Raw genomic sequence first — 14,727 nt, forward strand, 5'->3', positions numbered from 1 at the left:
CGAAAATTAAAGATACGGGCAATAAGAGGCCGCGGAGGGGCTCCGACCTTCGGCCGTCCCCCGGGAACTCTATGAGCCCTCTCCACAGCAAAAAATTTACTCAGTCCCCGAGGCTGGAGATGGGTAGTGATCAGGTCCTCCACAAAAAGATCCGCCGCCGACTCCTCCCGTCCCTCAGGTACTCCGATGATGCGGATATTATTCCTCCGGGCCCGGCTTTCGGAATCCTCCAGGCGCCGATCCATGAGCGCACTCGCCTGACGAAGCCGGTGTACCTCCGTCTGAAGGGCCGCCACCTCAGTCGTGAGGCCCGACGCGGTGTGGGCCAAAGAATCGACCCGATCGTTGGTCTTCGAGAGATCAGCTCTCACCAGGTTGACATCAACAAGAACCGCGTCGATTTTATACGCTAACGTGTCAAACCGCTGGCCCACCATGGCCTTCATCTCAGCAATGGCGCCCATGACGTCTTGCAGAGTCAGATCTGTGGGCAAGTCCGGGGCATCCGGGGGGCACTCAGAGGACTTGTGCGGTCCACCGGGAGATCCCTTCGGGAGGGTGTAGCGGTCCATGATGTTGGCCTGATGTGCGGCGCCACGCCGGGTCGACTTGGCCTTCAACCGATCTCCATCTTGTTTAGTGGCCATCGTCGCGGGTCTCACACCCTCACCAGCCACGCAGTAGAAAGCGAGCAATCAAGGCCACGAGCTCCGGGGGGCCACCCCAGGACTGCGGAGCGGGCCACAGCAGGCAGGCAGGCAGGGTCTCCCAGCGAGGCCACCCCAACACCAAGAGCGCCGCGATCCCACTTGCGAAGACAGCAAGGGGCCGCGAAAGTGAAAGTGAAAGTGCGGGGTACGCGACTCGCCAGGCCCAGCCCGCCGTTGTTTTTCACTTTGTCACCGGGTCGCCCCCAAACGCGAATCCGGGGTCAGGAGAGAGGTAGGCCGCAAACTTCAATCAGTGCTCACTCCGGCACCCGAGGTCCGATTCGAAAACGGGAAACGGGTACCACCTCGGCTCAGGCTCACCGACACAGTTCCCTCAACCGATGCAGGATGAAGTCAGGATAGACGTAGGAGGTTGCGGAGGTCCTCGGGAGCCTCGCACCTACGCGGCCATCTTGGTTACGCGCTAGGCTCCTCCTCAACGTCTACTTTTTAATAAAAATCCTAGCTGTCACTTAAATGTCAGCTGACGTTTGCTAGCAGGTCCAGAGTCTGTGCTGTGAAGTGTGAATGACAATTAAAGGAAAATACGATTTATTGAAGTAGTAGGTTCGATGACTGCCTTAACATCACTGCCACACTGCAACCTTCCACCATTTAAATTCTACGTATTAGAACTCAGTTCTTGTGCCACTACTTGCACCTCTTTCTAATTTTTGCTCTACCTTGCTCCACCACTCACACATGCCCCACCTACCTTGCAGTGGCAGCTGCCACCAATTGAAACTGGTAGGGCAGAGAGGGGACGATGTTAAGAAATAAAATTTTAAATCACTTACCTGCTGCTTCGCTCTCGCTGCCGGCTGCCTCATTGCTCTTCTCCTACTCCAGAAGTGGATGGGCCTGAAAGCACTGGCTCCCCACTGAATCCAGATGCTGCTCTCATAGCATGAAAGCAGCGCCAGGATGGGTCTGAGTGGCCTTGTTTGCCACTCAGACAGTGCCTGGGAGCCTGTGACGTTTCTCCAACCCGCAGCCGGGTTGGAGAAACATAAGTGTGCATGTCAGTTTGGCCGGTCTAAGACAGCCAGCCAAACTGACGTGCACTTATAAGTGCACAAAACTCCTCCCTGCCATGGCCCGCCCCTCCCACTACCAAGTAAGCAGCGCAGACAGAGTTAAATAAGCAATAATAACATTTTTTTACTATAATTTTATTTATCATCTGCTGGCAGTGGGGCGATACTCCTCTGTCATTATGGTGGAGAAACCCCTTGGTGCCAGAGGGTGAACTTTCACCCCGGCACAGAAATAAGTCATGGTCATTACCAGGGCAATATAAAGTCAGCTGTCTGACAGCATTGTACTTCAAAGAATGCATAAAAATTGGAATATTGATGAAATGTTGGTTTATTCACAGTCTTTCTGACTTTTAATGGTATTTCCAGCACTGGGGGACACATGTTGTTTTGTGAAGAAAGCCCTTCCTTGCTCAAAGACAGTAAAATAAAGTAAAGCTTATGTGGTGAAATGACTGCGTAAAGGGGCGTCATAGTGTGCTTTTACTGGACTGAATCTTATATGTTGACTACAGAAAACCCTACTACACACTATGTTGGAAGACATTTTTGGAGGGGCAGTGGTTCATGGGTTCAGGGCTCTCTAACGCCCTTCCCAAACACCTTCAGTTTCCTGTTAAAATACTACAGCAGCACTCTCCTTAAATTGATTACTTTAATATAATGTAAGGTGAATGTTGAATAAAGAATGTGAAAAGGAAAGAAATACCCTCCCTCAAGAGCGCATTGTAGGACTCAGATCTCTGGCCACTGCCGAGAAGATAGCCGGACACCTGTCCGTAATAGCAATGTTCTTGCTTGGCTTATGTTATGCTGATAAAGTATTACTTCAGGCCATAGACTTCAAATTAATTTACCTATTACATTCCTTCTAATCCTACCAAAAACTCACTGGTCCTTAGGAGTTGGGGGGCCAAGATGGAAAAGGACCATGGTTGGCCTTGGTACGCTATTAGCCAAACAGGACATAGCCCACAATTGGACCTCTTCTGTGGCCCCTTCGGTCGAGGTCTGGACCAAGGGGATTGACTGGTGTGGTAAACTGGAAGAAATTATCTACATAGCCGGGGAATGCCCGGGTAAATAAGATAAAATCTGGAAAAAGTGTGAGACTACCATGGATTATCAAACTAGATGTCACACAAGGAAACTGTTACAAGTATAGGGGGCTACCATGCTGTACCTGCTCCATATACATGAGCTATTGATGACACCTTGTGTATTGTCCTTCCTCTTGAGCAAGGCAAATGGTTGGATGTTAACCTGTGAAATATCAATAAAATGTTTCTTAAAATAAAAAAAACACTCGCAGGGCCCTACTAGAAAGACTCTTGTGAACGTGGCAAGAACCATGCATACTAGCAGTGAGAAAACAACTCAAGAGTTATCTATTACCCCAAGCAAGTAAAGTACTTGGTTCCACCAATGTGGTTCTGTGCTGTATGAACGAAGTAAACATAATATTCAGAATAATTTATGAAATGCATCAGTGCTGATTTATTTTTCTTCATTTAGTTTAGTTGTTAGACTTTGTTCTAACACTGAAATCTGAGGAACAGAAGAGGGCTGCAGTGCCAGCTTTCACCATGGCATCAAAACATTACGCAATCATTGATACAAAGTGGTAAAAAAATGTTAAACTCCCCCTGCACTCTCATGCATTTTTCAGATATTGGTTTAGATATTTTCAGTACCTGTGTTCCTTGTGCTCTAAAAGAAGGCAGTTCCGGCAAGTTAGGACATCACATGTCTCACAGAACAACTTCATGGCTTCCTGTTGGTGAAGTGGACAGAACACGCAAAAGCCACTGGACATGCTCTCGCTTCCTGTAGGAGACAGTGATAAGGTTGCATTACACAGCCCGTTTTCATTGGAGCTTACAGAATACCATATCAACGTGTAAAGGGCACTACATTCAGACAAAGCAATGCAAATGATTCTGATATGTCCGTGGCCAGTGACTGCAACAAGCGACCAACTTGCCAGGATGTCAGATTTAATACAGTGATTTACCGGAAAAAACACATACTTCTTTTATGAGACCAAAGTGCATAAAAAATGAATTGTTCATTTCACTTACAACTGTCACTGTGTATGTGCCACTCTCCTATTAGTGGGGAGCACTTGTACAATCGGCGGGATTGATGAATCCCAAGCACTTGGTGTCCTTTCCCGCCTCCACTTGCCCCTCGCACCCATAATTGTCAAGGCCCAATTTATCCCAAGGCAACATCTAAGCCACCTCCTTGTCTATGTGCCTGCAGCTGATCACATGAGCTCATGGTCCCTCCCTCACAGGTCAGTTCTTCCAGGACCCTGAGCATCCAGTCATCCTCGGCTCGTCCTTGACTCAGTTGAGACTCTCAAACAGGGTCACAATTGTAGCCAATGACGGCAATCACAGCTCACGTAACTATAAAAAAGGGACATCCCTATTATTCATCTAGAAACCAAGGGTAATCAGCTGTATTAGAACAATGTTTCATAAGAACAGTAAATCAAAATCAAAACAATGACTGTAACAACATACAAAAACAGAAACACAATCATGATAAACATGGTTTCATGCAGACTGGAAAAGAGTGAACAAAACAAGCTCAGTGATCAAGTGATTCACACAATTTGGCAGAGAAGTCTCTTTGGGCCAGAAAGTCTCCAGGTTTTGCTCTCTCCACTCTGGTCCTTCCCAGAACCTCTTCCATACCAGCCAGAGGTTAATTTGCTAAAAAATAAGTGCTGCAGCTCTGATTAGGAGGCAGCTTGCACCAGCCCATTTCTCCTGTTAGCACAGCCTAAAACAGAACCACCTACTATTCATAAAAGCGGGGAGAGGATGTGGCGTAACGGTCAGAGCTGTTGACTTCAATGCTGAGGAACCAGGTTTGAGTCTCAGCGTTGACTCAACAACCTATGATTCCGGGCAAATCACCTAATCTCCCCATGCCTACTACAAATGAATATGTCTTTAACTAGTGCTCCTGAAAAGCGCCGGTGTTAATGATTAAGTGCCGGTGCTGAGCACGGGAAACCACCGGCTCAAATTAAGCACTGATGTCAGTCCTCCTATTTCCACAACTAAACACATTCATCCTGAAGGATTTCAGGCCTTTTTTAGGACGTAGCCTACCAGACAGCGCCTTTCTCTGGTTTGCTAAGGACATCTTGAGGTCATTCAGAAACCTTCTCAGGGAATGCATTCTAACCATGGCTTACCATTGGATTTGTGTTTTGTGCCTCACATTTGTTTGCTTTCTATTTGCTGGTAATATATGTTTAGGCTGTCCAGCCTGAGTTCCTCCCTTCCCTTGCCCAAGCCCTAATTACTGTATTCTTTCACCAGTACTGAATTTCTGTAAACAGGCCCTTAAGTCGTGTTCTTATCTTGTCACATTTGCTGTGCATTCAAAGATAGAGGTCAAATGTCCGGCTCTGTCTTCCAGGGAGCTTGTTGTTTACTTTTCTTTCTCTGACTTAAAAATGAGAGGATTTATATGCCAATCCTGAGGGGTACCCATGTGAGTCAGAACGGCTGTAGGATGTTATTTAGTCTAGGTGGCTATTCGGGGTGTGCTGTATGATGTTATTTATTTTACTGGCACAAAACGAAATTTAAATGTCTGTAAATTAACTATACGTTTATATACGCCCGACTCCAGCACCCTCCACGCACTCAATGACAGACGATCACGAACCTGCTGCCTAGCCGCCGCGAAGCACACCCATGGACCCTGTTCCCCTGCTGGAACTGCAGCTTCACCAGCATCCGGCCCGCCAAACCACCTACCAAAGAACCCAACTACCTCAGATGCATCCTCCTCAACACCCGCTCTGCACGCAAATATGCTGTAGAACTCTGGGACCTACTGGACTCCAACACCCCAGACGTCGCCTTCATGACGGAGACCTGGCTGAACCTCTCCTCGGCACCCGACATCGCCATAGCCATCCTGGAAGGCTACAAGATCACCCGCAAGGACCGCACCAACGGAGTAGGAGGAGGAATTGCCATTGTCCACAGGAACACTCTCAAAGTCTCGACAATCACCGATGACACCCTCAGCACAGCCGAACACCTGCACTTCCAGATTCACACTGATCCCAACACCACCCTCAGAGGAACCCTCGTCTACAGACCCCCCGGACCCCGACCACAGTTCAGCGACCCCATCACCGACTTCATCAGCACACACGCCCTCGCCTCCACGGACTACATCCTCCTCGGGGACCTGAACTTCCACCTTGAGAACAACAACGACAACAACTCCACCACCCTGATCGACAACCTCACCAACCCCGGACTCAGACAACTCATCACAACACCCACCCACTCCGCAGGCCACACGCTTGACTCCATCTTCTCCGCAAGCCCCCACGTCTCCTTCAACCACACCACCGAGCTCCACTGGACCGACCATCGTTGCATCCACTTCACCTTCCAGAAACCCACCACGCACCACCGCACCCAACAGAGGCCGCGCCGCTGCTGGAGCAAAATCACCGAAGACCAGCTTTGCACCTCCCTCGCCCGGAGCCCTCCCGCAGACCCGACCGACCCCGCCGCCGCTCGCAACCTCAGTCAATGGATCAACGACTGCGCCAACACCCTCGCCCCGCTCAAGAAGCCCTCCAAGAGCCACACCTGCAAGAAAGCCAGCTGGTACACCGAAGACCTCCAGGCCTCCAAGCAAACCTGCCTAAAGCTGGAAAAGAACTGGATCCGCGAACGTACACCGGAAAGCTACACAGCCCACAAGAATGCCACCCGCAGACACCACCACCTCATCAGATCCGCCAAAAGGGCTTCCTTCAAAGACCACCTAGACAACAACGCACATAACAGCAAAGAGCTCTTCAACATCGTGAAGGAACTCTCCAACCCCAGCTCCAACACCAACGACATCCCACCCTCGCAAGACCTGTGCGACTCGCTGGCCATCATCTTCCATCGCAAGATCGCAGACATCCATGACAGCTTCAACGCCGTGACCACCCCGGCAACCACTGAGAGCCCCGCTTCCACGACCAGCACCCGTACCAACCGCCTGCTCTCCTGGACCAACATCAACTACGACGACACCATCAAGATTATGAACACCGTCCACTCCGGATCCCTGGCAGACCCCTGCCCACACCACATCTTCAACAAAGCCAGCAGCACCATCGCACCCCATCTTCGGAAAGCCATCAACATCTCCTTCAAGACTGCGACCTTCCCGGAGAGCTGGAAGCACGCAGAGATCAACGCCTTACTCAAGAAACCCAAGGCGGACCCCAAGGACCTCAATAACTTCCGACCCATCTCCCTACTCCCGTTCCCGGCGAAGGTCATCGGAAAGGCCGTCAACAAACAACTGACCAGCTTCCTCGAGAAGAACAGCATCCTGGACCCGTCCCAGTCCGGGTTCCGCAGCAACCACAGGACCGAAACTGCCCTCATCGCCACCACCGATGACATCAGGACCCTGCTAGACAATGGAGAAACCGCGGCCCTCATCCTCCTGGACCTGTCATCCGCCTTCGACACGGTCTGCCACCGCACACTACGAACACGCCTCTACGATGCCGGAATCCGGGGAGAGGAGTTGGCCTAAAGGCTAGGGCGCTCGACCTCGGACCTGGGGAACTGGGTTCGAGTCTCGGTAATGATGCTGAACATCCTGTGATTCTGGGCAAATCACTTAATCTCCCCGTGCCTAACAAAAAATGAATGTGTGTCCTCATGTAACGTAAGTGGTGCTATGTAAAGCGCTCTGATACCTGATTGGATTCGGGTCAAATTCGCGCTATATAAAACTCTGCAAAAAAAAAAGCGTCCGTCTCCCCCCCTTCCGCACCGATACCACCGGGATCATCTGCGGCGTACCCCAAGGCTCATCCCTCAGCCCAACGCTGTTCAACGTCTACATGGCACCGCTCACCCACGTCGCACGACGGCACGACCTCAACATCATCTCCTACGCCGATGACACCCAGCTGATCCTCTCCCTCACCAAGAACCCCCACACCGCCAAAACCAACCTCCACGAAGGAATGAAGGCCGTCGCCAACTGGATGAGGAACAGCCGACTGAAGCTGAACTCGGACAAGATGGAGGTCCTCATCCTCGGATCCACCCCCTTGGCCTGGGACGACTCCTGGTGGCCGACTGCACTAGGAACACCCCCAACACCCACCAACCACGCATGCAACCTAGGGGTCATCCTCGACTCTACCCTCTCCATGACAAAGCAGGTCAACACCGCCTCCTCCTCCTGCTTCAACACCCTCCGTATGCTTTGCAGGATCTTCAAGTGGATCCCCACCGAAACTAGAAGGACGGTCACCCAGGCCCTCGTCAGCAGTAGACTGGACTACGGAAACGCCCTCTAAGCAGGAGCCTCGGCCAAACTGCTGAAACGGCTCCAACGCATCCACAATGCCTCCGCACGTCTGATCCTCGGCATCCCTCGCCGCAGCCACATCACACCCCACCTGAGAGAACTGCACTGGCTCCCTGTCAACAAGAGGAAAACCTTCAAACTCCTCACCCACGCACACAAGGCACTCCAGAATACCGGACCAGCGTAGCTCAACAGCCGACTCAGCCTCTACACCCCCACCCGCCAGCTCCGCTCCGCAGACCGTGCCCTCGGCACCGTCCCCCACATCCGAAGAGTGACCCCCGGAAGCAGAATATTCTCCCACCTCGCCGCCAAGACATGGAACACCCTCCCCATCCGCCTACGGCAGACCGAAGAACTTCTGACCTTCAGAAAACTTCTCAAGACCAGGCTCTTCGAACAGTAGCAGCTTTCCCCCCCCCCTCCCAGCACCTTGAGACCCTCACGGGTATGTAGTGCGCTTTACAAATGCCATGATTAATTGATTGATTTCAGAATATGGATAACATAGATGAAGCACATTTTTAGGTAGTTCTGGAGTGTGGTGGAAACAAATATTTTAATTCGACCAAAACAAATCAATACACTAGGTGATGACATTACCACATTGTAAGGAAAGGCCTCTTTTTGCATGTTCACCCCTGCGTTTTTGGACTGATGCTGCTGGTTTATCGACTCAGAGTGCGCTGAGGCCTGCTAAGCTGACCTCAGTTACAGTGTTCTAACCCATTACACAGTGTATGTCGAACTAGCTATCACCAATTGGCAATGATTGACTTACTTATAAGTCCCAAGTATATGTTTCCAAGGGCATGTAAGGATGAGTGTCCATCCAGGGATGCAGCACTGCTTGTGCCACCCTGTGTGTGTCAATGTACAAAATGGCTCCCAGCCTACCACTGCAGACTGCAAAGGCAGTGGTGACACTGCCATTACGACTTTGTCAATTTAAATTAATGGCAAAGTCCCCACCTCACTCAGCAATATATGTAAGTCTCCCCTTAGAAAGGCATATTGAGACCTAAGGCAGGGAGCTGTATATTATTAAGTAGGACATGTATTTTTGTATATGTATTAACAGCAAAACCCACATTTACAAGACTCACACTGTGCCTGTGACTCCTGGCTCGGGTAAAAGTCATGCCCCAGACCAAAGGAGTGACTCAAAGGAACAATGGACTTACTCCCCTGGAACCCACACCATAAATTGTCGTTTTGCTGGGAAAGGCCTAGTAGCCTCACTGGCTAACACAGGGTTACCAGGTGACTCCTCAGCTCGGCTAACTTCTTAATGGGACTACATAGCTGGGTATTGTGAGATATCAAATTAATCGTGGCATTAAACCTGACGTTATGCTCAGGTCAAATGTAATGTCACTCTTAAAGAAATGCAACTTTTAGAAAGTTACCACTTTGTGACCCAGTTTGCCCAGTGGCCTCACACAGTCACTGGCCACAGACAGCATTCTGCCTTCTTGGCGAGTCATGTGAAGGACTTCTAGGCTTAGATACAATAGCAACCTGCTACAGGACACGGTGTTACCTTCCCTTTGCAGGAAGCCACTCAGTTTGTTAGCTCAAAAGGCGAGCTTCAAAGGCAAAGCCATCTTAGGTGGGCAAAGGGTGTTCATACTCTTGAGGGGCTACCCTTTGTTCAGGTAGAAGACAGGGACTGAGAGGGAAGACCAGTGCCCAAACCGGTAGCCCACAGGTAGCCACACCTCTAGGGTGGGTTACCAGACTCCTGACATCCGAGGAAGGGTCTTAACATCTTGGGAGATGACAGAATAGTGCACTCTGGGATTGCAAGATGCCACACATAGCCAGAAAGTCTTCACCAAGGGGGGGACCTGGTAGCCCATTGGCTAGTAACCGCATCATCTCCCCAGAGCACTTTGCTGGGAATAAACAGAGCACCCCTGACACCCTGCCCCTCAAGATCATGTTGGAACTGAAACAAGGATGACCAAAGAAGGCTGCCCTACTGTCCCTTGGACTGCACAAAGAGAGGCTACCTTGTCTAGTGGACTGCACCTGCTGCACCTTGGCTAGCAAAGAGAGGACTGTGGCTCCTGGCTCGGGGAAAAGCCATGCCCCAAACCAAAGGAGTGAATCAAATGAATAGTGGACTTACCCCCCTGGAACCCACACCAGGGTCAGAACAACCGAAGTAGCCCACATCGGCAAGTTCATAGCCACTAAGGAAGATTCGCTACCAGCTGTGGCTGGCCACCCCAAGAGGTCGATCCTCAATGGCCAAAAGTTGCACCTGAGTCAGACGGATTCGGGTGGGCTGTCTGAGTCCAGATTGGATACCAGCCCCACCAAAGGATACTGCTGAGACCTCTGTGGACCAAGACTGGTAGTACAGCCACTGCTGTACTTCTATGGTCTCAAAAAGAACTTCGTGGGACCCCCAACCTCTGTGTCCAAAGTCGCCTCACGTGACCCGTGGAAAAGGGAATAACTGCAAAGGCATCCCAGCACAGCACAGCACCTGGAGCAAAATTGAGCATCTTCATCTCCTGCATCCACAGCATCAGGACTACTCCATTGAAGTCTGGGGCCGCCGTTCTGTAAAGTTTGGAACTGGACTGAAAAATGCTCTGGTAGTCAGGTAACTGTCAAAATCTACCCCACTGGCCCCTCACACCTTCTCCCTGCCGGATTTGGTCACCCAAGCCAGGCAGGAGTAGCCAAACTAACTTTTACAAACTTTTCAAAAGTTTTCAAACTTTACAGTTCCCAATGCCTCTTTGCTGTTGAATACCTTTAAAAATCTGCATCACTAGAACCTTTTGGTAGAATTTGCCTTTAAATTTTATTTTATTTGTATGACTTTAAAAATTCATACAAATAAAATCTATTTTTGTAAATTGGTGTTGTATTTCTTTCGAGTTGTTTGGCTTTCATATTTCGTTTTCTGGTGCTGCTAAATGCTTTACACTAGTTCCTTTGTTCAAGCCTTGCTGCTCGAAGCCATAGCTATCCAGGGTTGAGCTTAAGGTTATGCAAACAAACCTGACTGGACCCAATACAGTTTTTATACACCCAAATCCTCACACACACATTATAATTTGTACACTGTATACTTTTTTCAGTAAAACTGTATGTTTGTGTAAATGTAATGGCAATTTCAATTGAAGATGTGTTGCCTGAAATGGCAGTGCACTAACACATCATGCATACTCCACTTTACCCCACTCCAATCTGCTTTGCACCCTGCACTCTATGACACTTTACTCTATTCCACTGCACTCTACTGCACTCAACTCTACTCCACTCCTCTCCACTCTGTAACAATTTTCTCTATGCCACTTCACTCCACTCTGTGGTATTCCACTCTACACCACTCCACTCTATGCCACTGCAATCTATCCTGCTCCACTCCACTTCACTTTACTCCACTGCACTCTATGCCACTCTACTCTACGCTGCAGCACTCTGCACCAATGCACTCTATGGTAATGCACTCTACCCTGCTTCACTCAAAAACCAATACAGTTTATGCCACCATAGTCTACTCTACAACACTCTATGCCACTCCACACCATTGCTCTCTACATCACTTTACTCTGCACCACTCTATGCCACTATACTCTACACCAATGCACTTTACGGACTCTACACCAGTGCACTCTATGGCACTCTACTCTGCAACACTGTACTCTCTGCCACTGAACTCTGTGCCACTCTACTAAGAGCAACTCTAAACTGCGCCACTGCACTCTACTGTGCACCACTCTACTCTATGCCACTCTACGTCAATGCACTCTACACCACTATAATCTATATCACTATGCTCTACATCAATCCGTTCTATGCCACTCTAATCTACTGGTCAACACTGCACTCTATGGCACTGCACTCTATGCCTCTCTACTCTACTCTGTACCACTCTACTCTAAGCGAGTGCCATCTACCCCATTCTACTATGCACCACGGTACTCTTCGCCAGTGCACCACTGTACTCTACACCACTCTACTCTATGGCAATGCACTCTATGCCAATGTACTCAACGCCAATTCACTCTATGTCACTGCACTCTATGACACTATACTCTACAAGACTGCACTCTCCGGCACTGAACTCAATGGCACTCTACTCTATGACACTCTATCCTATGCCACTGCACCTTATGCCAGTGCACTCTACTCTGCACCACCCAACTTTATGCCACTCTACACTAATGCACTCTATGCCACTACACTCTACGCCACTCTACTCTGTATCACTAAACTCTACGCAACTCTAATCTTTTCTGCACCACAGCACTCCATCCCACTGTACTCTACACCATTCCACTCTCCGCCTCTCTACCCTAAAGATCTGCATGCTACCACTCCACTCTATGCCACTTCACTTTACTCTGAAACAATCTACTGTACATTCCTGGACTCCAAGCCACAGCACTCTAAGCCACTCTACTCCACTCTGCGCCACTCCACTCTATCCATTTCACTCTACACCACTGCAATCTACTTTGCACCACTCTACTCTACGTGACTGCACTTTATGCCAATAGACTTTACCCCACCTTACTCAAGCCACTGCACTCTACTACAATCTACTCTTCACCACTATACTTTATGCCACTTCACTGCAGTGCACTCTACGACACTCCACGATACTACCAGTATATGATATGCTACTCCATTAAACTTTACTCCACTCTATGACACTCTACTCCAGTCTACAACACTACTCCACTTTAGGAGGCTTTAAAGAAACTTCTCTATGCCACTATACTCCAATCTATTCTACGACACATTACTCCACTCTCCTCCACTCCACTGCTCCATTCTACAGCACTCCAAGCCACTCTATGCCACTCCACTCTACTGTACACCACTCTATTCTATGGCACTCTACTTCACTCTGCCATTTCACTCTCTTACACTACTCCACTCTATGCCACTCCACTCTCCAACGATCTACTCTGCCCTCCTTCATTCCACTCTTCAACCCTCTACTCCACTCTACACAACACCCTCCATGTCACTCCACTTTCCTTTACACTACTCCACAACACTCTATGCCACTCCACTTTACAACACTCTATTCCACTCTCACTCTAAGCCACTCAACTCCAAGCACTCCATGCCACTCCACTTCACTTCACTCCACACCAGTCAACTCTATTCTACAACACTCCGACACTCCAGGACTCTCTACGCCCCTCCTTAACACTCCACTCTTCTAAACTTTACTACGCTCTACTCCACTCTTCCCTGCTAACTTTTAGCCATGAGGAACAGCAACCACACTGTACAACTTGACTAAAACATATTGGCAAAGCCAATAGATCTTGCACAGGAGAGACATATTGCCTTTGCAATACTTGTTGTGTTCTTTGTTGGGAAAACGGCTAATCTGCCAACCTAGCAGATGCCAGCCGGTGTATTTAAAGTTCCTCCCAGTATTGATAGTGAAACTTTGGAAACCTCAAGCCACAATCATGGCAGGCGCGCTTTCGGCAAAAATGTAAACCCTGCCCTGCTGCCAGATCATTGCAGGTATGTCAGCATATGTTTTTTTTGTTCATGAGGTTTCTCTCAGCATGTTGGGGGCATCAGCTTTTGTGGCAGTTGTGAATAGGACAAGCATTGGCATAGCCAATAGGTCTCGCCTTTGGGACCTTATAAGTGTTTAGCCATGCAACAGTTGCATAACTAAATACTTATAAGGTCCCAAAAGCGAGACCTATTGGCTATGCCAATGCTTGTTTCTGTTTATTATTGCTCTGTAGTAATGGTGGCACCAGTGCTTTAGCTTAAACATCTTAGGCTAAAGTCGGGTGCCGAGATTGCTTCAAAAGTAAAGAATTGTCTATTTCTTTACTTTTGAAGCAATCTCAGCATCCGACTTTAGCCTAACATGTTTAAACTAAAGCACGGGTGCCGCCATTCCTACAAAAAAGTAATAATAAACAGAAAAAAAAGCAAGTGCTCGCTTCGAGAAATGACTGCCTTGGCGGGGGAAAAATGCTACCGCCGGCCACAGCTTGCAGTGCATGTGCGCGAGTGGTGCGCGCGCAGCAGTAATCACGCCATATGGCGCCTCTGCTCAAGGGCGAGCCGGCGCACATGCACTGCAAGCTGTGGCCGGCAGTAGCATTTTTTTAAGCCCTTACTTTAAGTCTCGCCAGACCAGCGCAAGCGCTGGGTCGGGCGAGACCTAAAAAACCAGCATTGAAATGCCCACTCATGATATAGAGGAACTGGTTGATGCTCTGCGTGCAGAAACAAAGTGGTTCATCCACCACTAAAATAGACGCAAAAATCACGAGTAGGAGGGTGAGGCATTCACTTGTTTTTGGAACATGATATGTTTCCTTGGGGGGGACAGGGGAGATGTGTGTGTGTGTGTGTGTGTGTGTGTGTGTGTGTGTGTGTGCGTGCGTGCGTGCGTGCGGGCGAGTGTGTGATCTGCGAGTCAGGCGAGAAACTGAAATATCCTTTGGTGCTTTGAATAATGGCTTTTATCGCTGCCCAAGAAAACCGTACATTTTATGAAAAGATTGAGCTGTCACTGCCTCAGTTGAAACCCGAGACTTATCTGTAATTTGTAGGTCACTTTGGTAGCTTTATTAACAAAC

At 49.1% G+C, this 14,727-nt stretch overlaps 1 protein-coding gene across 3 annotated transcripts in view; it reads right to left on the reverse strand.

Annotated features, from left to right (window-relative positions):
• TRIM66 (tripartite motif containing 66) overlaps positions 1–14,727 on the reverse strand; it is a 743,368-nt gene that overhangs the window by 244,165 nt on the left and 484,476 nt on the right. For all 3 annotated transcript variants that reach the window (XM_085648127.1, XM_085648126.1, XM_085648128.1), the window contains exon 4: positions 3,442–3,574. In XM_085648127.1, coding sequence (XP_085504253.1) covers positions 3,442–3,574 — 133 coding nt within the window. The remainder of the gene's footprint in view (positions 1–3,441; positions 3,575–14,727) is intronic.

The sequence above is a fragment of the Triturus cristatus genome, chromosome 3_2 (genome assembly GCF_964204655.1).
Source record: "Triturus cristatus chromosome 3_2, aTriCri1.1, whole genome shotgun sequence".
Lineage (NCBI taxonomy): Eukaryota > Metazoa > Chordata > Amphibia > Caudata > Salamandridae > Triturus > Triturus cristatus.